The sequence below is a fragment of the Pantherophis guttatus genome, chromosome 7, assembly GCF_059756535.1.
Source record: "Pantherophis guttatus breed Tessera chromosome 7, ASM5975653v1, whole genome shotgun sequence".
In the NCBI taxonomy this organism is placed as follows: Eukaryota; Metazoa; Chordata; class Lepidosauria; order Squamata; family Colubridae; genus Pantherophis; species Pantherophis guttatus.
In genome coordinates this window covers 37,019,906-37,044,753 of record NC_142069.1, presented here as the reverse complement: position 1 = coordinate 37,044,753, position 24,848 = coordinate 37,019,906, and the positions used below count along the sequence as shown (strand labels likewise).

Below are 24,848 nucleotides of genomic sequence, written 5' to 3'. Positions count from 1 at the left end.
CACGAAAGCCGAAGGAGCTCCGCGAGCGCCCGGGAGGACAAAGAAAGCGCGGGTACCCGCCAGCCCCTCCCTTTGCTTCCCCCCCCTCGAGATCCTCCTGCCCCCGCCTCCCCTCTGCTCGCGCCGCCTGTTGGCCTGTCTCCTAGCAACCGTCCGCGTGCCGCCGCTTGAGCAGGAAGGCGAGGGAAGCGCCATGGCTGAGCTTCCCAAAAGAAGAGCGCGATCCCCGACTCTGCCTCCCCCGGCCCCCGCCATTTTCTACGGCTCTGTGGATCCAAGAAACCCAGTGGTTCATCGATTCGAGTCCGACCTGAGTGATTGCCTGGGCATCCTCAAGCGGAAACGGGAAGCGGGGGCCGCGAGCTCCAAGGATCAGGAGCTGCACAGGCGAGGGTAAAGCGGAGAGGGACCTTCTGCTGGTTTCCCCACTCTGTCCAAGGCGGCCAAAGCCCCTCGCCTCCCGCTCCTTCCCCAGGGGCCACTCCCTCCTTTCCCGTCCTTCCCTATGTAGCAATTTCTGATTACTGAGTGGATTCAGCTGCATTTAACTCACCTGCATTTGTATTTGCATGCCAGCCTGTTAGCAGCGGCTGTTAAAAAACTAAGCAGGGTCGGACTTCGTTAATATTCGGGTGGGAAAGTAGCAAATAATCCGGGAAAGCGAAAAAAAAAACCTTCCGGAAAAGCTTGTGGCTAACCCCATTTATTGTCAAGAAAACAACACGTCTTAGATAAACATCAGGAGTTCAGCGTGACTCAAGGGAGACTTTACCTTTAACACTATGGAAAACAACAATTTTGAAAGTGTGATGCTGTAATTGCCATTTCCACTCCTCTCCAGCATCTGCCTAGAATATTTAGGCAGTAAAAAAAGCTTATCAAATGATGTTTCTCCCATCAGTGAAATATTTTATTCTAGTCTGTTGTGAAACTGTACCAAAGGCAGAGGAGCTTTACAAGAGGAGGATGAAAGAAAGATAATTTGATTTTTTTATTAAAATTAATTTATTTGATTACTGCGTTGCTAAAGCCATGCTAGGTATTTCTTATAAGGTTTGGCTGTATTTGCATATGAAGAGTTATAATTTTTCACAAATCCAATTTCAATTATATTTTTTATTTGTTGAATTGGAACAAGGAGGCTTTTAGTTTTTAGAAACTGGATTCTTCCTAGAAGTTGCAAACCGCAGATGGGAAAGCCTTCCTAATATAAACATGTACCACATAGAGTTTAATTAGGTGAATTAACAAACTGCAATAATACTACTTCAAGTGCAGTTGATATGTTTACTTTTGTGAGGCCAATGAGGAATGAGATCACAGAATGTCATGTCTCCTGGTTATGGTTTACAGAGGGTTTTTTTCCCCCCTAGAATCTTAAGTGAACTTCTTGTATGTCATTCTACTAGTTGTTTGTTCATATCAGCAGCATTTGCATGAGTAATTTGGTTGGAATAACATTTGTATCAATTGTCAGAGTGTACAAAACTACCAGAATAAAATTGATATCTGGCAGCTTCTTTTTGTATTCATTATTTTTACTTTAGGAGTTGCTGTAGTAATTAGCTTATAGAAAAAAATGTATAAGCCTTTAGAAATGAAGGAGCAAGTGATGGAAGTCTGATTTAAAATAGCCGCAAATTGATGAGAATAATTGATCAGCAGATATGGATGTTGCTAGGCTGCTTTACAGCTTTCAGAAACCATTCTGCACTTCATTGCTCAGTGAATATTATTATTTATTTCTAAAAACTAGTTCCCCTTCTACACTCCCGCCCCCCATTTTCAGGTAAGAGGCTATTCCAAATGGCCAAGACAGCTATAGTCATGCTTCAGTCCAGTGGTGGGTTTCAAAAAAAATTTTTTTTGAAAGACATTTTTTATTTTTTAAAACAAAACATAAAACATAAATCCATCATCCATACAATTGCAAACAGTGTGTCAGTCGGTTACAAATCTTTTGTGCCTCCTCACCATATTCATTACTACTAATTATCTAATTTCTCATATTACCAATCTAATAAGTTTGTTTGTAATATAATCCTCATTAATCATCAGTGATGGGTTTCAACATTTTTTACTACTGGTTCTGTGGGTGTGGCTTGGTGAGCATGGCATGGATTGGTGGGCGTGGATTGGTGGGCGTGGCAGAGGAAGGATACTGTAAAATCTTCATTCCCACCCCACTCCAGGGGAAGGATACTGTAAAATCTCCATTCCCTCCCCACTCCAGGGGAAGGTTATTGCAAAATCCCCATTTCCTCCCGATCAGCTGGGATTTAGGGGGCAGAGAATAGATGGGGGCGGGGCCAGTCAGAATTTTTACTACCGGTTCTCGAACTACTCAAACTTTCAGCTACTGGTTCTCCAGAACTGGTCAGAACCTGCTGAAACCCACCTCTGCTTCGGTCCCACTACTAGGCTATAACATTTGAGGGAAGAGATCTGGAACATACTCATCCTATCTAACTTAGTGGAAGAGCAGACATTCTCAGGAAGGAGTAGTCTCTCTAATAATCTGACCCTGTATCATGTAGGGCTTTTAATGGTAATAACCAGTATCTTGAATTGCACCTGAAAAGCAATTGGAAGCCAGTTCAACTCACCAGTGGTATAAGATGGCAAACTGCAGAGTGCCCAGAACTGCACATGCAGTTGTAGACCCATGATTGCTTTCATAAAGGTCTCATTGAGAGAATGTTATAGTAATATAATTTTGGAAGTGTTTTAGATGTTGCTTGTTTTTATGTGATGCATGGCAGCATAAAACTATCTCTTGATTTTAGAGTTTCAGAAGTGTATTTATTTCTGTTGGATCTCTTTTATTGCTTCTGTTGCTTTTCCAACTTTTATTATAATCTACTGTTTACTTAGATCGCAAGGAGGTTTTATGGAAATAGTATTTCGATATTTTATGGTGTCTAAAACTTCTACAGACAACATATCAATCAAACGATAATTTAATAGGTTAAAATATTTCAGATATTTTATAAATGTTACTGTTATTTATAACTTTTTTGGTCTTCAACTCAGAGTTAACTCCTGGTAACTGCTTGGAATAGTTCCCACAGTTTTCTTGGCAACATTTTTCAGTAGTGGTTTGCCACTTTCTAAAGCTGAGAGAAAGCGATTGACCCAAAGTCACCCCACTAGTATTGTGTCTCAGCCAGGAGTAGAACTCACAGTCTGTTGGTTTCTAGCTTGATGCTTAGCTACTAGATGAAACTGGTGTTAATATATATGACTTAAATATCTGTTACTTTATAGATATTTATAAACAGTTTTCGTTGTTGGTATGGTTTGGAAATCCAGTAAAATATAACACTACTGTCTTGTTGCCATTCTAAAAATATTAATCCGACAAGATTATTACCATACCTCTCAATAAGTGATTTCCTGTGGTTATTTTTATTTAGAACCACTTCTTTGTTCAATATCTGGAACAACTACAGGCCTCTACTCCCGGATTGGTATTACAATGAAACACTTGTGAAAATTGGTGATCAGCTTATGGAAATAAAAGTAAGTAATGATTCTGATGAATCACTTTTATTAGATTTCTGTTACATGTGTAGGCATGAATGTTCATCAAGTTGTACAAAATGATACTTCGTATATAATATTTTAATTCAGTTGGGTTCAATTCAGTTCAATTTTACATAGCAGGAATTGGAGATGCAAACAGGATCCTGTTGTAAAGAGGAAGTGGTTTTATTGAATATTAGGGAAGTCTGAAACAGATGGGAAGAATGGTAGAAAGTTGCAAGGAGAAAAAGGAGTTGATAAAAGTTACTATACTTTATCCCATTTCTTTAGTCAGTGCTTCCACAGGTCTTCTTTAAAAGGATTGTCCACTTTTTCTCAGAAACAAACTCTATATGCAGAACATTTTAAGTATTAATTTCAGCAAACATACTATCTTAAAATGATAAACATTGATTGAAATCTTTTTAAAATTTGAATTTATTTCACACCATACTGCCTGCTTTCAGCATTTTATAATCCTAAATATGATTTAATTGTCTCAGCTTAGCCTTACATGATGTGCATTTTGGAAAACTACTATTATATGATTTTGTATTCCCAATTTTGAGCCCTGTTTCTTCCATTCTGTGTATAGGTAGGTAGTCTTTGACCTATTTACATTCATTCCTTCAGTGTCTGTCTGAAGTTTCAGTGGTACTGAACAAATGATGGTTATGACTGATCCTTAGAGTTCTTGCCATCCCAGCACCCCCATGGTCACACGATTGCGATCTGGGTGATTGGCAACTGATTTGCCCTTATGAACACTTTCAGTACTCTTATGATTGCCATTTGCAACATTCCCTGCTGCCTTCCCCAGAAAGTCACTGTCCACCTGCACACCCTCTTCCAGTCCCTTTGTGTTCACTTTTCACTGGCCATTCATGTCCCCCACACCCTCATGCACTCTCTCCAACCTCCACTGTACATCTTACTAAGCTCCTTGTAATCTTGCACACCCTCCCTGCCGTTACTGCATGTCTCATGCACCATCTTGTATCTTCATGCACTTTTTCTGACCCTCACTGTGTCTCCCTTGTATCAGCACACACACTGTTGCTTCCTCTACCATACAGCAGCAGCCACTTACCTGCATGCAGGCTTGGGAGTTGCAAATCCCTTGTTGGCTTCTCCACTGACATGGATGGGGAATCTGGTTAAAAGTTGCTTTGTGTAATGACTATGGGATTTGCTTAACAATGACAGCTCTTCAGTAACGGTTGTCACTTAGCAATGAAGTTGTGCTTTATGACTGCACCACTTAGGGATGGAAATTCTGGTGTCAATTAGCATCATAAATTGAGGACTTTCAATATATTTAATATTACTTAAAGATACCTATGTTAACCTATTATTTTATTCATATTTGTTTTTTATATTTAATACAGATTTGTATGAAATCAATTTGAGTTACTTATGATCCTTATTTGAGGTATTATGCCTCTTAGTGTGTCTATTCTTTATCCTACCTAAGACATAATCTAGTTTAAATTGTTTTGCTAAATAAGCATAAGTGTTTGGGTTTACACAGCACCAGTCATAAACTGTAAACCATTTAAACATAGTACATGCAATATACTGATCTAAAGCCAATGAACCATATGATGGCTATTACTGTGTATTAACTCAACTAGTATTGTATCAGTTGCTGTGAAGTATAAGCAGCAGGGATAATTTTACTAATTTTGTCTGTATTAATGTTTCTTTTCAGTGAAAGTATTTTAAAAAATTTACTTGAGACTGCTCTTATTTGGAATAAAGAAGAATTTAGTTTTAAGACTACTAAATAAATAACAAAGTATCCCAATGTCTTCTATACTGTATCAGCTGTATTCCTCAGTCTGGTTTCCTAATTTATAATATTTGCTTATTTGAAAATGAATTCCAGTGGATTCAGTTGTTATACAGTATGAGCTTATTGAACTTTAAATGTTTAAGTTTAAATATTCAATAAGTGTGCAAAATAACTGAATTAAGTATAATTAATTTTCAAGCGAATATTATAATTATTGCATTTTTATCCTACCTGTTTGTGTACAATTATCTATTAACAATTTTATGGAAAATATATGTAAAACACATTATTTTTGTTTTCAGGAACATAAGCTAGCATTTTTGTATTGCTATGAGCAGTATCTTCAACAAATTAGTGGTATAAATATAAACAAACCTGGATTAGATGCACATCAATTAAAGTCTAATTTTTTCCCAAATGGATTTAGAGATCAAAGTGCTACACGTACAGTGAGTATTTACAACAGCTGTTAATGTTATTTAATGTTTCTATAATTTGGCATTAATCAGGCTTCATGAAATAGGCCATGAATATGGCCCATATTATATTGCAAATGCATTAATTTGATGAGAAGAAAATATGTGATTTTCCCCCCAAGATGATTACACTTCATTCTAGAAGCAAGTTTAGAAAAATGAGAGCAGAAAGAAAATATAAGTAATGTCTTTTTTCCCTTGTAAAATCCATTCATAAATTGTGAGAGCAAAGTATTAGAAATGTAATTTTCTCTCCCCCGCCCCCATAGTTAATTTCTGGATTTTGACAGTAAAGTATCTTGGATTACAGGTAGTCCTTGTTTAGGGACCCACAGTTGAGATAAGTAATTTGGTTGCTAAGTGATGTAGTTGCTTAGTGGAAAACCATGTGACCACGACTCTGATTATGATTTTATTTCAGCTTTTCTTTTCTCCCCACTCCTCCACCCTTTGAAACGTTCATGCTGGCACTTGGATAATTAGCAAGAAGGGAAAAGAATGTTTATATTTGCATTCATTGGAAAGGAAAGGACTACAAGAGAGTAAACTGGTACACAATGGGGAATATAGATTGAAAGAAATGCGCTAGAGTGAGTGGTTATCCCTCGGTCTTCCTGCACATCACCCTGCCTTGCTATCCACCCTTGGCCTTCACACATGCATGCTGTACTATTTCACCAACCCCTGGCCTTCGAGTGTGCATGTTCTGTGCTGCAGTACCCCCACTTCCCCTGCATCCCTCAACTCATACATGGTCTCCATTGGGTCTTCCAATCTCTCTCAGCTTCCCCAAACTCATGCTTGGCTGTGCTGGCTTTCCCCTTCCCGTTCCCCTTCCCAGCGGCCATGGCACATTTCCACAACCCCCATATTCCCCTGCATTCTTGTGCTCCTTACCTGGGATTCCCACTGCACCCCCATTTGATCTGCATGTCTTGAATTTAAGATGGCCACCAGGACTCTGGCATTGCTGCTAAGCAATGCAGTTGTGTGATATTGCACTTTACAACTGCATTGCTTAGTGACAGTCCCAATTGCTGTCATCACTCAAGGGCTGCCTGTATTGTTTTATATTGGGGAGATATATCATCTTTTCCTTCTGTACTGTAAATTACTTTTGCTCTATTGCAGATGTTTTGCAGACGGCAAAAAGGTTAGCCATCACTGTCATAGAGCATTCATTCATTTACTAGCTCATTTACTCTACTAATGTCTTCTGTAGCTCTCAATGGCTTACAGAATATAGAAAGCAAGAATTAAAACATCCACAAAGAGATTAAAACCAATTTGAATAAAAACATAATAACCATTCCAAAAAACCATGTAAAATAAAATATAAAAATAATGGAAGAAAAAGGACCCTACGAGAACAAGGCGGCATGAAATAGAAACCTTAGATAAAACCTCTGAAATATTTTTAACACTTCCTGTTAAACCAGCAAGGAAGAAGCCAGTTTGTTCCCCTGTTGGGACACTGTTTCAAAGCATCAGCATTGCCAATGTTTTATTGGGTCCTTCTTTACATTTAAATATAGATCAATAAAACCATTGCCCTAAACAAGCATTAAATGATACCAAAGTTTATTAGACAAATAGTGAAGGATTTAAATATCAAAGGATAAAAAAGCAAAATAATCTTGAAAGAAGGAGGAGTAAATGGATGTTGTAAAATAGGACCAAGAAAGAAGTTGAATGCTATAAGAATGATCTGAGTACTGTTGGAAGAAATATTCATCTGGTTCAATTCCAAGTAGTGAGAAAGACATTGGAAACATGGAGGCTGATTGGAAAGATGGTTTAATGGTGAAGCACATGTGATTCTGGGTAGCTGACTCCACGTGGAGTGGAGAGTGAGGGTTATTTATACCCTCTCTGGGCTTTGAACTTGAGCTTCCTGTTCCTGTGGCAAGAGCATGTATTCTGTTGGTTGCTGCCAGACTCCCATGGGGCTATGCAGGGATCATAGCTAATTTTGTAGGTTATCTGAATCAAGCTTGGTTGAAGCTTGGGCTGATGCAATGAAGGGGCTTGTTGTGCAGTTTCTATTGTGGCTGAATGGCTTTTCCCTGAAGGATAATCCTGTCATCCTGGAGCTAAATGTCTTTCGTTTTGTAGATAGGCTGACCCAGTCTTTCTTAATGGGCACTAAATATCTGCTGGGCGCAGGGAGTTGAATATCTGCAGGGGTAGGGAGTTTCTGTCTCCCTTAAGATTTCCATTTCTCTTTTAGGGGAAATATAATATTCTGCTTTTTAAAATATTTCTCAAAATATTTCATTCTTCTAGGAGGGGTGATTTCCCTCAGTACTATTGGCGGGGCAATAAAATAATTGGAAAAAGCTGTAGAAATCACATTGACACATTTTGATGATATATTTCTGATTTCAGTAATTTCTTATCGTTCATCTTAGCTCCATGTTCTGCAAGCAAGGAATATTTGCCTTTATAAAATAGTATGTGATAAAGACAGTGATCTCCTAAATCAAGACTCTGTGAAGACATGTTTTAATATCTTAACCCTACTGCAACTCGTCATGCAGATGACTTTGCCCCATGAACACTTATGTTGGATCGTCTACAATGGTATGCCACATTTTTAAAACTCCGAATGTAGTCCTAAATATTAAATATTGTCTTATGCCCCATATTGGAGGAATCTTTTGAAATTTCAACACGATTTCCAATTTGAGAGTTTATATATTTATTAAATTTGTTTGCCACTCATCTTTCTTTGAAGCAACTCTTTTTAAACAGTTAAATCATCTGATGAAGGATTTCACATTTCTCTTTACCTTTAATAATTTTCTGTATCATATTTTCAATGTTGATAGAAATGTAATGGGATACTGTGTTTTTAAGAAAATATTAACACTAGTATGTAAAATGTGTACAACTGAGAGGATAGTTCATATTTTGGAATTGCTAATGTTTAGGAAAAGCATCATAAAAATATTTAAAATTGAGATATTTTAATAGGGTAATACATTATATAGCCATGATGGCGAACCTATGGCCCAGGTAGCCATATCGGTGGGCATGCGAGCTCAGTTGATTTTCGGGCCTTCTGGACCCACCAGAAGTAGGGAAACAGGCTGTTTCCTGACTCCAGAGGGCCTTGGGGGATGGTGGGGAAGGCCCGTTTTTCTCTCTCCCCAGGCTCCAGAGCTTTTCTAGGAGTCTGGGGAGGGCGAAAACGGCCCGTTTGTCAACTTCCGGCGGGGAGAGCGGGGCGGGGGTCGCATGCACGGGGGCGGGGCACATAGAATTATGGGTGTGGGCATGCACGCGCGTGACACTCCCCCTGCTCCTTCCCGCTCCTGGCACATGATGGCAAAAAGGTTAGCCATCACTGTTATATAGTATCAAGAATTTTATTACATATAAGATTCTGTACATTGTTCATAAGATATTTGAATTGTAGAAATGATACAGTTAGGATGTAAAATATTGCACCATTTTAATCAATATTTTTGGTTCATTTGTAAATAAACAGGTTGGATAAAAATAAAGATAGCTTGTAATTTATTCACAAAATTCATCACAATAAAGAACTATGGTGTTTATATGTTCCAATATTTTTTCTTATAGGTACAGTTCATATGTATACCATATGTAGGCACTTGATGACTATAGGCCAATCAGCTAAGGTACATGAAATAAAGTATTAGCATTTATCTGTTTGCCTGTTCTTTATCAAAATATTTTTAAAATTACTATTCATTGTGTTTTGGGGAATGTCTAAACTTTTATTTGCATTACAAATATGTATTGTTAAAATGCATTCCTTAAATAATAACAAGAAACCAAAACTTATTTTTTGAATAGGAAACTTTTAACTATAGAGATAATTAGGAAGAGAGATGTGTTTGCTCCAGAAGAGAAACTTTGCTTATAAAAGGGAGGGGTGAGGGGGGAGAAGGGGTGAGGGGGGTGAGGGACATGCTTTCGCAGGGATCAGATTTAGAAACAAGTAAGCAAATTGGGAATCCATTTTCAGAATGACTGCCTTGTCATTTTAATGTATGATTTATTAATCATATTTATTGTCTTTGTATTTAAATATGCATTATTATTTGAACTTAGAGGAAAGCTCCAAAAGGGTCCTATGCATCATTGGAATGTGCTTTAATGGCTAAATCAGGAGTCCCCAATCCCCGGGCCATGACCTGGTACTGGTCTGTGGCCCGTTTGGAACTGGGCTTTGTGAGTCGCAGGTACACGCGCTTGCGCGCACAGCTCCATTTGCATGAACAACAGGTACTCACACTTACGCCTGAAGCTTCATTTGTGCCTGCGTTTGTGCAAATGGAGCTGCGTATGCAAGCGTGTGTGCGTACTACTCACACACAACCATTTCCTCTCCCCCCCCCCCCGCTGGTCAGCAAAGGTTGGAGACCTCTTGGCTAAATGACTTGTGATGCTGTTTTCTGTTACAAGAATATGTACTTGTCCTTTGTGACTGTTAAGAGAATTCTTATCTCATGCCAGGAGAAAGCATGATATTATCAATAAGGCTATGGAAAAATCTGATTCAGAATATTTTATCTTGCCCCTTTTGATTTGTGGTTGATTTGTGAACAAAATGTCAAATTAGGACTTGCTTGACTATGGATCCCCTTTTCTTTAAAAGTAATTATCTGTTTTCCTTTTTCCTTTTTCTTTTTGCTGACTATATAGGACTGATAGCTCTCTGGGGAAGTTCAAAACAAATAATATTTAAATAAGTATAAAACTTGCCTTAAGAATGTGAGAACTAAGATGGGTTCAGAACTATAAAAATGTGATCATGGAATATTTATAAAATATACTGTATATATAGTCCTGTACATATTTTTATTATTTTGTGCTTTCACATGTTCAAAATAAACTTAATATATAAAAATATTATACTGCACAACTATGTGCAGTATAAAAATTACATGGTTATATAGAGGACTCTTATTGTATTAGGTTGAATTCCAATGCCATCTAGTGGCTATTTTTCACAGTTACATTTTTTTTCTTTAGCTTGAAAAAAGTTGGTTAAAAAGATACTGTATTATAGATGCCTTCATTACTATGCAGGATAATTTAAAACCAAAAATATTAATTTTAGGAACATCAGCCAAGCCAATAAATTTTCATTATAAAAGGAGAAATGTTATCAGTTCTCTTCCAGTATCTAAATTTTAATTTGCCTTTGAGGACCAGGCAATTGCTCTTAACAAACATGATAGATTTTTCTCTTTTTAGTATCTAAATGTGTACATGGAGATTAAATTAACTTTCTTGAAATTCTATTTTGAACATAGCAAAATTAGTATTTTTCTGATCAATCTGTGTTCACTATACTGTCATTATTTCATGAAAAGCATTCCCATTTAGTAATTTATTTATTTATTTATTTATTTATTAAATTTGTATACTGCCCTTCTCCCGAAGGACTCAGGGTGGTGAACAGCCAAATAAAATACATATAATATAAATGCTAAAAAACCATTAAAATACAATTAAATAATTGGTAATTAGTAATGATTAATACATACATACATACATACTGTATGTGGGTGGCTGTGGGTGTGTGCATTAACACATGTGCCTTCGATTCAGTATTGACTTCTGGTAACTGCCTTGTCTAGTTCCTGTAGTTTTCTTGGCCAGGCAGGGAAAGTTAAACTATATCATTCTCTGATATCTTAATGAATGAATTAGAAAAAGAGATGCACCAGAAAAAGGGGTGTTTCTGCATTCATAAAGATATTTTGTTAGTAGTAACCATCAATTTACCTTTGTACTTAACTATTAGTTACCAGCTCTAAGTGAAGAATTTGAATATGTATACCCCTGTACTCTAAATACTCCAAGGGCCTAATTATCATTAAAATAAAGCAAGCCTTCAGTCCCTCCCTTCAATTTAAAACTGAACTTTGAGATACGATTTAGGACTTTCTTTATGTGAAAACACTACTCCTTAATTTTATGCTTGAACCTGGGAAGAGAGGATGGTCTCTGAAGTTGTGTTCTATTTGAGAAGGAGAATGTAAGGGTATTAACTTAAGTGACAAATAACATATCTGGAAAAGGTATGTGATTTATACACTCAAGCTTGGTAGCCAAAGGTAGTCAAAATTTGGTCTATAACTTGAAATGCCTATATTAAAATATCAAAGAAAAAATAATCAGTCTGGCTTATTAATAAAGGGACACTTTTTTTAATAGGTACTGGAATATTTATTGTGGGCATCAGTATGTATGGAATCATCAATTCCACTTTTAGCTGTACACTATTTGACATGGAGAGCCACTCTGTACAGTGCTGTTTGTCAGTGTTACTATGATTGCCAATCTGGTATTCATGGAGAGGTAATAATCTCTATTTTAACTTTTATTAAAATATATAAAAGATACTGCTGTTCGAGCTGCTCTGTAAAGCATAGCTAAAAGGAGTTTGCTTTATATTCCTCATTTAGGATAGGAATTGTTTAATATTTGGGATTTATCAGTCTATATTTAGGACAGGAATCATTTACATGAAAATTTAGGATTTTAATACATTCTTTATAGGAAATTGATTAATTGCCTCTGGCATTTTTCCTTTTTCTGCTTCCTAATCTTTTGAATTATAAGTATTATCAGATTTGGGTTTCAGTGCACAACCAACTTATTACTACTTTTCTAAATAGTAAGACCATCATTTTTATTTGTTCCTTCTAATTTCTTGCTACCATGAGGTATCAATTATTTTTGGTATTACTAATCAAACAAATTTTTTCTATCCTGCCTATAGGATAAATTCTCATCTGCTTTTCCTCCATTCATTGTTTTTTATATGCCCAATGTAGTCTCTCTAATGTGTTTCCAGTTTTGCTCAGTCTATTTGCTCATGGAGGATTTGAGCAGAATGACATTTGCATCCCGGGTATTGCCAGTGTTTCCAAAATCCTCCCCCAGCCTTGTTCCCTTTAGTACTTGCAATCTGACTATGATAGGGTGTGGAGTGTTGCATATAACGTCAATTGGACTGCTAGGTTAAAATGGACAGACAGTATTGCCATTTCATTTCTCTACCTGTTGTGTCCTTACTAAAAAGGGAAAATTTCAAACATTATTATGCGAAAGTTTCAGAATGCGTTTAATAAATGAATGAATATATTATGTTATAGGTATTTGCACGGCGTGGTTTGATTAAAATTGATGAACTAAAGCAAATGGAGTTTATGAGTTCATCACCTCTGAGTATAGAAACAAAGAAAAAATTCAAAGAAGCAACTGTGAAGGTATATATTTTTCATAAAGATTACCATAATTAAAAACAGAAGTAATATAATAATTATGCATTTCTTACTTTGAGCCAGATGGCAGCAATGATTTTTAAAAGAACAGTATTTGAACCAAGAAGGCGACCAAAAGGAGTTCTGAGACCAAGAATAAAAGCTAATCTGAAAGAAGCACAGCATGTAAGTTTAACGAATGTTGGCTTGTCCTGACCAGGAGTAGGAGCTCATGAAGGTGACTTTCCTGTCTGTCTGTCTGTCTGTCTGTCTGTCTGTCTACTTAGAAATAAATCCCTTTGAGCTCAATGAGACTTATTCTCAGGTGAGTAGATAGAGATTGTAGCATTAGAATACCTGTTTTTGAAAAGATTTGGGGCTCAACTGAAGGTTTTATATTATTGATGCTTCTAGATTCTGTCCCTTCTTGAAAAACGGAACTCTTTAAAAAGAGATATTTACATTGGAACATAACTCTTCATTCTGCCAGGTCTTGTTTTTTCGTGCTGTCTGAAATTACAAATAAGCACTAATATATTTGAAACCACTACCTGATGTGTAGATTTCTCAGGGGAATCTGGCTGTAACTCCAGAAAGAAATTTTGAGAACCCAGTTGCTGTCAGTGCCTGGCCTTAGAAACTTTTACTACTAGCCTTTTGAATCTTACTCATTTGCCTCTCCCATTTATATAAAGGCCAGAATCATGACCTTTAATAATTAAATGGCATAGTGTGTTATACATATGCACACTGTTTGCAGCATGTTTTATCTTTCCTTCCCAATAATTAATTTTTTAAAAAAGAATCAGGTTTATAACATTTTGCTTCTTATAATGGATTAAAAATGACAGGGAAGTTTCACTTGACACCGAATTCTACAATATAACATTCAGCAGTCATGGTAACTGTTTTATAGAAATGTATTACTGTAGTTCAATTTATTTGAAATACAACATGATCCTTTATATTTTTATTTTATTTTAGCTGCCTTGGCCTCGTACCATCACAGAACGGTTGCTGATGGAAATATTTGATTGCAATTCATCAATTTTTTTTGCCATTATGGAAGCTCTGTTTGATAAAAACAGACGGACCCTTATTCCTGGACCTTCTGTTCCTGATGAAATAGAAGTGCGTGACATTATTTCAGAACTCTGTTTTGCAGGCGCGGATATTCTTGAAGGTAATTGTATATATATAATATATGATAGAATGGTAAAAAAAAATAGAATTTCAGTGCTCTATACAAAATTAAGAGGTTAACTTTCCTCAAACAGGCCACTTTATATATATATATATATATATATATATATATATATATATATATATATATATATATATATATATATATATTCTCTTCTATTGGTATCAGTCTGATTTCCCTAGAATATATAATATTCAATTCCTTAACCATCATAGTTATTGCTAAGAATCCTGATCTATCTATCTATCTATCTATCTATCTATCTATCTATCTATCTATCTATCTATCTTAGACAGAGGTTTGATCAGTATTCCATGGTCAACAAGTCAAATTGTGAAAGGATAGGAAATTATTTTCCAGGTATCTAACATTTAAATAAGTGTTGCCTGCTTAGAATTGTGGGTAAGCTGAAACATAATTTCTACCTCTGTTGGAGAAGAGAAAGCGATCAGACCTGAAAGCAAATCAGACCTGAAAAATACCATTTGGCTTTCAATTGGCACATTATAGAAGAATGAAAAGGTGCTTTTTAGGAAATGATCTCATTGTCTAAGCTGAGCCTTTTTTTTTTTTTTTATTTGATTTATATGCCGCCCTTCTCCGGAGACTCAGGGCGGCTTACAATGCGCTAAGCAATAGCCTTGTCCTTAAGCCTGTTAGCAACAACCAGTTTATAGCGCAACCCAGAAGATTTTCACCAAGGCAAAAATTCTAGAGATTTATCTTTCAGGACTGACTGCTACAGTGTTGAATTAGTTTTCCTTGGTATGTGTGTGGGGTCTTGGAGATGAAACTGCTAGTGCCCTGCACTTAAGGTGAAATTAGCTCCAGTAATGGGCTTTTTTGCGAACCTTTTAATAGCTATGGAAGTTCCATTTATTTAATTGATGGGGCTCTAATGTAAGATTCATTGGACTTCAGATGTACCATTTCACCATGCTGTGTTCATACTGTATATATGTCTAAAACAGAATGAAGCTTGAAAACTCTTGAGATCTAATTTCTCTTTTTTTCAAGAGACCAGTAGACCCCCAAGTTGATCTTGCAGTTGCTATGCCAATTCTGGAACTTCTTTCTCTCTGCATGTGTTTTTAAATGTTTTTTATACATTTGCAGATGCTTGTGCATCTTAAGCCTAAAACATACAGGGAGAACTCAGCTTGGAAACAGCAAATCTGGGAGGGACTTCTATTGATGTGCTTGTGAGCTTACTGATCCTGCATGCACTTTTCATTGTCTATTAACATATATTTGGCCTTCTGTTTTGTGGATATTCCCATTAACAATCTTTAAGAATTAATAGACTGTGCTGGTCAGGTGTTTTATAAGCCAAAAGTAAAGTGGCCATGTGGGGGCAATGCTTGAGGAGGGACATTCCTGTAGCAGATTTGTCAAGTCAAGGAGTTGAACAGGTATTAAATAATATATAGTATTTAAAATTTGTTTTATTATTCTGTTTGTTTCCTAGTATGATTTGATTGCTTATTAGTAACCTATGACTATTATGAAGTGTTGTATCTTATGATTCTTGATGAATGTATTTTTTCTTTTTTCTTTTTTTCCTTTTATGTATACTGAGAGCATATGCACCAAAGGCAAATTCCTTTTGAGTCCAATCACACTTGGCCAATAAAGAATCCTGTTCTGTTCTGTTCTGTTCTGTTCTGTTCTGTTGTACTCTACTCTACTCTACTCTATTCTATTCTATTCTATTCTATTCTATTCTGAAGAGGTTTATGTTTTTTTAAGGTGGTGGCATCAATGTTGCAATTAACACTTCTGAAGTCTCTTCAATAATAACTACTTCATCACTTATGCAGCAGATATTAGCAGGTATTTTTAAAATTTTTACAGTGCTTAATTAATTAAAATGATGAAATGTTTATATAAGATAGTGCTTTATAAGACAAGTCATAATTATAATTTTACTGCAGATAAAAATGTTTGGACACCTGTTAAACTACCTCCTACTCCTTTAAAAAAAACCCAGTAATTTGGCAGTTTAGGTGACCATATATTTATATTAATATTTATATATATGTTTATAGCTTTTAAAAGAACAAAGAAAAAGAACAAAAGGAACAAAACACAAAAACACATACATTATTAAAAATAAATGACAAGAGTTTTAAAAAAGATGAAAAAGATACAACAGAAAAAATGAAAATCCCTTAATATAAAGTATAATATGTTGCTATAATAAATAGAATAACAGAGACAGGTGAGGAAGGGGCCATGTCGTTATTCTTTCATCTTTAAGGCGTTTACTAGCTAGCCATGCAGTGGAGTACTTCAGTGCATGGAGCATTGTCCTGCTTAAAAATCATGGTCTTCTTGAAATGTGCAGACATTTTCCTGTACCACTGCTTGAACAAAGTGTCTTCTAAAAACTGGCAGTAAGTTTGGAGTGGATTTTGAGTCCAACTTCAACCTGAAAAGGTCCAATTAGCTTATCAATTTCAAGAGTGCTACATCCCAAACTTCTGGCTGATGTCAAAGCGAGATCAGACGTGAGGTGTGGTTCTCTGCACTCTCACACTGAGTTATCCCTGTTGGAGGGCTCTGAAAGGAGCTAAAGCCACCCTGTCGGGGTGGTGAAGTAAAGAGGGGCGCTCTGCAGGTCACAGAGAGCCGCAACTCTCCTGCTTGACGCAGGGCTTCTTCCCTCTCATCCACGACAAGAAGAAGAGGCAGCCATCATGGCTGCAATGAAGCTGGGACAGCTGAGGCAACAAAGAAATGTGCAGGAGTGGTGTAGATGAACAGTGACTGGAGCTGGGTGAGAAGATTCCTTTTTTATTTAGACCTTAACTTTAAAAGAAAAAAGAAGAAGAAAATTGAGGAAAAGGAACTCTAAGGACTATTTCTTAAAGTGGTGAATTACCATAGAGAGAAAAATCCTATGTCAGGGTTCCAAGGAACACCCCCAACAAAATAAACCTCTGAGGCCTGAGGTTCCTCAAAGCTCCAATTTATTAGAGATGTCATGTTGACACATCTGGGAAAACCCGAATCTGAAAGCTTCCAGTTTTCCCCACTCAGCTAAGACTTCACAGCCCTGCCCCACACCCACAAGTTCATCACATTGTCCAATCAACTGTTCACACTCTACTGGATACAATCTTCAGGCAGTCTCCATCAGATGCAGGCAAAAGTCCTTGAATACGGAATGTTGTTATGACTAACTTTCTACTGCTTCAACAACAACCCCCTCCCAACTTCCCCAGTTAAAATATATGGCAGTTTAGAAGCAAAAAGAAAATTGTCTTCCAAAACTGACATCCTAGACCCAAAAGAAAGTGACTAAGGGGAGAAAAGCTAAAGACCTTTTAAAACATAGAAAATTGGATTTTTAACTGGGTAGGCGTTGTTCTGAAAAGGCATTATAAAATGCTGCAACTATCTACTTAAATAGCTGACTTTGCTTCCATAAATTGAATTAAATTTGGATTAGTCAGACACTAATTACTCAAAAGAACGCTGAAACCTAAGCTGAAGGTGCCATCTATTGGTAAATGGAAAATATATCATACCTCTACAAGCCTGCAAAATTTTAGATAAGAGAAATAAACAACATCCATCTGGAGGACAGTGGTGATACTGTTCTATAACTATCTACTTTATGATTACTGGACTCTATTGTGAAAACAAGGAAGACTTTTAAGTAAAGTAAGTGACTTGATTTTTGGAAAGCTGCCTGGACTACTTAAATGGAACAGATTAATAATCCTGTGATGTAAAGAACTATGATTATTGAACTTTCTGAAGAGCAATATTGGACCTGAATATATTGTTTTTGGACTATTGAGTGAGAGCGGGATTTACCAAAATAAGATAAGATGCTCCTTCAGGGGGAAATGAGTGAGATTTTAAAAGAAATGGTGTTGATGTTTCAAAGCATTAGGGATACTATGACAAAGAATCACAGAGAGATAAAGAACTTAGTGCAAGTTATAAATAGGAAAATAGAAAATATCCTACAACTGATAATGAATGAAGATCAAAGAGTTCAGGAAAGAGAGAAAGGAAACAGAAAGAATGGAGGAAAAGATAGAACAAATAAGCAAATAAAGAGATGAGAAGGAGAAGACGATAAAGATAATGACTGATGAAATAAACAAAGGGAAAAGTATTTTAAGAGATTTAAAAATGGAGTCGGATAAGCTGGAAGATACTTTTGAAGGTGAGATAGGGGCTTGGGTGGACAGTCTGGAGACCTGGCAGCTTAGGGGGATAGAGATGGGAGAAATATTTAGTCGGAATGTTGAAGATGCAGACGCATAGAGACAAACATCTAAGAGAGGAGTATGGGAGGCAAGCTAAAAAACGAATAAGGATTGAAGTATTAAAATAGGCCATGATGGATAGAAAGGAAATTTTCTAATATGATGGCCTGATTAAAAACTAGAATAGAGGTAGAAATAACAATTCCCACTTTTATATAAAGCAGTAGTTAGATGGAAAGATTGGAGCTTGAAAGATGGTATTATGTATGTTTAAATAATATGATGATTGGTACTAGAATGGTGTATTGAAACATCAAACAACCAAATAATGAAGGACTATGTCTTAATATAAACGTGTATTAACACTAAGATTAGTAATAGTGCCCTGACTAGAAGCTAGAATGGAGGTAGAAATAAGAAACAGGAGGAATATTAGCATATATAATTTTTATATAATAGAATACAAGCAATAACTAGATGGAAAGACTAGAGGCTGAAAGATGGTATTACTATGTATGCTTAAATAATATCATTGGCGTTAAAATGGAACATTGAAATATTGAATGACTACTTTAAAACAAACATGTATATTAATACTAGGATTACATAAATTTGATTAATGTAACAAATATTATTAATATTATTATCACTACTTGTATCAAAATGAATTATACCCAGAGGCCACACTGTTCATGTATGGATATTGATGTATATTTAAAAATAAAAATCCAATAAAACTTTAAAAAAAAAAAAAGGAGTGCTACAGCCCTTTGAAAGACTTTTTTCAATTTTTGATTTTTCAGAGTCAGTTAAATATCTTTTTTGGCCCATTTTGCCTGAGGAAAAGAAGCTGCCTAATGATTATGCATATAGGGTGATATAGGGTGTTGATCTTCTTAGGCCACACCCTCTCTCATTACACAAACACACATCACCTGCTATGCTTATATCCACTAAGGCATTCAGATGTATACAGCTTGGAGGTGGAAAATATGCATTAAAATGATGATATGGTCAACATACTCACGTGCCTAATAATTTAAAACAGTCTGTGAGTTTTTATTACAGTTTATGAAGAATGGAATATTCTTAAACGGTTCATATTACTCTTACAGGGAAAAATGGTATTTCAGCAGATGCTGCATTAAGGTTTATTAAGATAGTCTTCAGTTATGAGGAATGGGATTCGTTTGAACATGCAGTTGTACTGTTTTTTTCATTTCTTCAGGTAATGAATTTTATTAGTTTTATTCAGTTCTATAATACAATCATAGATCATGTAGTTTCATTATTTAAAAATAATAATAAGCCCTATATTAATTCTTATTTCTCTATATATTAGAATCAAAGCAGTCCAGTGTGGAAGAAAGCAGAAGCAGAAATCAAGCTACTACTACTAATGCAGAATTTATTGACCATAAGAAAAGCAAGGCATGGTTTGTCTATTCAAGGAGATAATATCCGAGAAACAGGTGCTTTTCGTAGTCCAGGGAAAAAATATATAGGATTTCTAGGTGGGTTACAGATTAATTTACTGAATTTCATTAATTTAATTAAAATATGGTCTTTCTGATAAATAAAATAACCCATTATTTGGGATTTCTAAATTCTTAACATTAAATTAATATGTTGCAGTAATGTCCTGGTTCCAGTACTAGCATATTGGTATTGCATTTTGTTGTAAATTATGTTAACAGTCTATAAATGCTGCAGTAATGTCTACTTTAAACCTTGAACGTGTGAATTGGCACAACAGGATCAGGCTATTACTTTAGTTTTGATCAGATAATTATATTACATTCTATTAAAAAGAAACAAATCACAGGTTCATATTTTCACACAGAAGATGAAATAAAAAAGATTGGTAGAAAAATAATATTTTTGTTGCTGATGTGTTATACTTTGTATTTGCTGTTATTAAACAAAAATGAATTCTTATTTAAGTTGGCATTTTCTTAGATATAAATTTATTCCCATTTTGTTAGTTTTATTCAAAAAGAAATATATAAAATTGAAACTATACTTCATTTTCATAATTTTCATTTTCAAGCTAACCCTAATAAACGGAGAATTTGAATTTAACTAATATTTTAATGTAATATTGATTTATTTTCTTTCTGTTTAAAATAAATTGCAACTCCAGAAGGACCAGTACAACCATCAAAAATTACTGATGATCTTTTTCTGCTGGCAAAGTCTCTTTATTCTTCTGTCTGTAAATCTGAAGAGGTATAGTAAAATCATTGGTATAAAGTATATGAAATGGAAGTGTTAAATTAATGGGGTGTAAATATGGTTTATCTCTATGCTTCTGTTGATGCCTGATTTCATTATCCCCTAGCATTTTTGTATTCAGTTTGATCTAAAAAGTTAACAATTTCTTTGTTGAAACTTTGGGTGAGTTTTTCATGTGCAGTGACATTAAGATTTTGATCCGCGTCACAGGCATGTTGTTGTGAGGAAGATAGGAGAAGGAAGGAATATTAGGTAACTTCTTTGGGTCACCTTGTTAAAAAAGATTGGACTAAGACTTTTTCTAATCTGTGGTTTATTTAACTGTGATTAACTTCAAACCATAATTTATAAATGAAAATGGTTACACTAAGCAAAATCTAAATGAAGTGCAATTTGAATTAGTGCAAATTGAGCCAAGTGGTACTGGAAGGTATTAATGATTGCACTGGTTAGTCTGTGGACAAGAGACAAGAATACCGGAATGTTCTGATTTTTTTCAATATTTTTTCATTTTGCAATGAGTTTACCACTGAATAACTTTGAAATAAATTGTATGAACTGATTAGCTTCAAATAGCAGTGTATGTTAAGTGCATCTGAAATTAGAAAGTAAAATAATTCTGTTTAAAGTTGAAAAACACTATATGTTTTAAAGATATTATGAAATCATAATATGAATCAACATAACGTAAAGTACTTTTATTGAAGTATAATTTTGATTTCTGAAGTTTTTGCACATTTTAAATATGTACTTTGTGAGGGATGCAAATATGCAGGTCTTTCAATTACTGAAGGAATAACGAGGATCATGCATTTGGAGAAAAATAACTTATTGAATAGAAAAGTATTTGATAACTATTGCTTTTTGACAACTATTTGTTAAGGAGCATTTGAAAAATATTTATCTTTCAGATTCACCAGCCGGCCAGAGAAATGATAATTGATGCAACCATGTTTTTGTGGCAAAAATGTAAAGTAGGAATTCAAAAGATCCAGATGAGTGGGAGTAACTTCTTAAAGTTCATTCATAAATACCAAACACCCAAGGTAAACTTTTATCATATACTTATAAATTTACAGATCAATATGAACCTACATACATATAATCAGGTAATTTATTGATTTTGAAGTGGGTATTTGCTTGTTAAACTCTGCCTAGTATAACTAGGATAATTTCTGTAAGAAAAATTAAGTTCAATTTGCTTATGATTTGCCATATAGGGCAAGGAGGCCATATGTAATCAGCTAAAAGCTGAGCATGTAGAAGACAACAGACATAGAAATGCTCCAGTTCAGCTTGATTTAAAGAAGGAGCCCCTTAGGAAGTAATAGTTGGAAGAACTAGAAGAAAGTAGCGTAACAAAGATTGTAGAGAAGAAATTGACGAGGAGATTTGGGAAATGTTTATACTTTAAAATTAAACAAGATAAATTGCAAGCAATAGGTAAGAGAAAAAAGAAAGAAATATAAATCTAATTCACATCAACACCATTCACCAAACAGTCTTCATATACAGTATTTCTATTTTTGTAAAGAATTTTTGCTTCCATCACATCCATATACCACTTGACACATTGCCTTTTTCTTTTTAAACTTGTCATATGAAGATCTTAGAAAGTTCATCCAACCATAACTTTCTCAATTTTCCTTTTTCAGTCTATTTACTCTTCTTTTATATACTTCTTTTACATTTTAGTCCTGATTCATATGACCAGACCATCTCAATATGTTTCTTTTATACTGGTGACTTATTTTTCAATTCAGTTTTGTTCAATATTGAACCATTCACTAAATGGAATGGAACCATTCAAAAATGGAAATCTTTCATCAAGCTTTCATTCTTCATATTCTTCTTCATTTAAAAGTTTCATTGATCTTATACAATAAAAATTGAGGGGATTCTTGATTTTTAAAATTGTATCAGATCAATGAAACGTATACATTTCGTTCCTTTACCATTAGTAGTTACAAATAGACATAATCAAACTGCATTCAAACCAATTGGTACCTATCACTGATTATTCATTTTTGGTTCTCCAAAGGACCCAATAATTATCTTACCTTGTCTTCACCTGTCAATTTATATGATCTTACAGATTAAGTTTTGATCTGGTTTGATTAATTGAGAAGGTTTATATAGTTCTTTTTAAAACTACTTCATGTTTTGATCATCCACTAGAGCATAGTATGCAGATGACACCAACCTATGAATTCCTATTTTCATACATAGCCACATCACTCTAAATGATAATGGTTCATAGTTTCTTAGATGCATTTTAAATTTTTCATTCATAACTAAATATATAGCTCCAGTTCTTCTCATGTATTTATCAGTTCCACTCCATAAAAAAAAAATACTTCAGTTTACATTTATTACATCATTTCCCTTCCTTTTTTATCAAAAACATATTTGTATTTCTTTTTAACATTTCATTCATTGATTCACGTTCTTTACCACAGTCTCATACTTCAACAATCTTCTATGTATCATGGGCAAGCAAGGGTTTCATATAAGTTTTAGGAAGGAAAAGAAAAAAAATAGATTACCATATCACATTTGGAACTCCTTAGTAATGATATGATAGACAGTTATGGCATGGTTTGGCCAGTAAGTCACAAGTATGACCAAACTGAGTTTACGCCAGTGATGCTGACATTATTCTATGAAAGCTAAATTCAGAGAAACCATTTTGAAATCATCATATAATTGTTTACCTCTTACCAATCAAAAAGAACATGCATTGTACTCAGAGGTGGGTGCAGCAGGTTTCAGCAGGTTCTGACCAGTTCTAGAGAACCGGTAGCAGAAATTTTGAGTAGTTCGGAGAACTGGTAAATACCACCTCTGACTGACCCCGCCCCCATCTATTCTCTGTCTCCCGAGGCCCAACTGATCGGGAGGAAATGGGAATGTTGCAGTAACCTTCCCCTGCCATGCCCACCAAGCCACACCCACCAAGCCATGTCACGCCCACCAAGCCACACCCACAGAACCGATAATAAAAATTTTTGAAACCCACCACTGAGATGGACACTTAAAATACCATTTCTTGATGGTTCATTAAACAGTTGCTGTGAAAGCAATGAATATGTGAACTGAAATTTGATGAGTAAGGTTCCTAGCCTTTGCCTAGCTTTAGAAAATTTGAAAAAGTGCCTTGGGTAAGTGGGAACTAGTATTTTGTGATTGCATTGATTGCCTGGCCAAAAGCTATGAGTAAGCAAAATTATCTTGGTATATGTATTGTTCATGTCTGTATACAGGGATTTCTTGACCACCATTGAACCCACAAAATTTCCATTGCTAAGCAAGACATAGTTAAGTGAGTTTTATGACTTTTCTTGCCACAATTATTAAGTGAATCACTGCAGTTAAATTAGCTACACAATTATTAAGAGAATTGGCTTCCCCATTGTGATCTTTCAGAAGGTCATAAGAGTTGATCATATGATCCTGGAACATTGCAACCATCATAAATACATGCCAGCTTCCAAGCATCCACATTTTGATCATGTTACTATAGGATGCTGCAACAGTTGTAAGTGCGAAAAATGGTCATAAGTCAGTTTTTTCAGTTCCTTTGTAATTTTGAATGGTCACTCAATGAATTGTAAGGTGAAGACTAACTATTTATTTCCTATTTGTAAATTCTATAATAAATTTCTAACAATCTTGGCTTTAATTTTGTTTGTTTGCCTAGTGGCTTCACATTATTCATGTAATTAATGAAGTAATTCACACCATTAATCTTGGAATCACTAATCCTGTATTAATAGCTGAAGTATCATTAAGGCTAACATCAGTGATGGAAAATATTGCAGACTTCAAATCTGGAGACATACCAGGTACGTGGTTTTTACAATTCAGTTGACAACACATAATAACGCTATGTAGTGTTATAAAATATTAAACTCACTCTATTTTATTTAACATCTATATGAAGAATCTAGGAGATACCATCTGCCAGTATAGGATGAAATGTCATCAGTATGCTACTAATAATACCTTGCAATCTGTTTGTGTCAGTCTTATGTGATAGACCAGACAGAAAATATAACTAGATGAGCTAATTCTACTTTATTGTAAAAGTACATTAACGAAATCTTGCATGTTTGAAAGTACCTCTCTCCCCTATCT

The 24,848-nt window shown here is 35.2% G+C and overlaps 1 protein-coding gene across 5 annotated transcripts in view; it reads left to right on the top strand.

The window, feature by feature from the left end:
* Positions 1-128: 128 nt before the first annotated feature.
* The window catches only part of CFAP54 (cilia and flagella associated protein 54), a 140,205-nt gene continuing 115,485 nt past the window's right edge, over positions 129-24,848 (top strand). For all 5 annotated transcript variants that reach the window (XR_015728925.1, XM_087873968.1, XM_087873970.1 and 2 more), the window contains exons 1-15: positions 129-393; positions 3,417-3,522; positions 5,623-5,769; positions 8,208-8,379; positions 9,385-9,443; positions 11,995-12,138; positions 12,939-13,052; positions 13,131-13,232; positions 14,031-14,229; positions 16,000-16,083; positions 19,592-19,704; positions 19,819-19,990; positions 20,620-20,705; positions 21,623-21,757; positions 24,412-24,556. Coding sequence is in view for 4 of the 5 variants with exons in the window: in XM_087873968.1 (XP_087730094.1) it covers positions 194-393; positions 3,417-3,522; positions 5,623-5,769; positions 8,208-8,379; positions 9,385-9,443; positions 11,995-12,138; positions 12,939-13,052; positions 13,131-13,232; positions 14,031-14,229; positions 16,000-16,083; positions 19,592-19,704; positions 19,819-19,990; positions 20,620-20,705; positions 21,623-21,757; positions 24,412-24,556 (1,978 nt within the window). In the remaining variant the exon portion in view is untranslated. The remainder of the gene's footprint in view (positions 394-3,416; positions 3,523-5,622; positions 5,770-8,207; positions 8,380-9,384; positions 9,444-11,994; positions 12,139-12,938; positions 13,053-13,130; positions 13,233-14,030; positions 14,230-15,999; positions 16,084-19,591; positions 19,705-19,818; positions 19,991-20,619; positions 20,706-21,622; positions 21,758-24,411; positions 24,557-24,848) is intronic.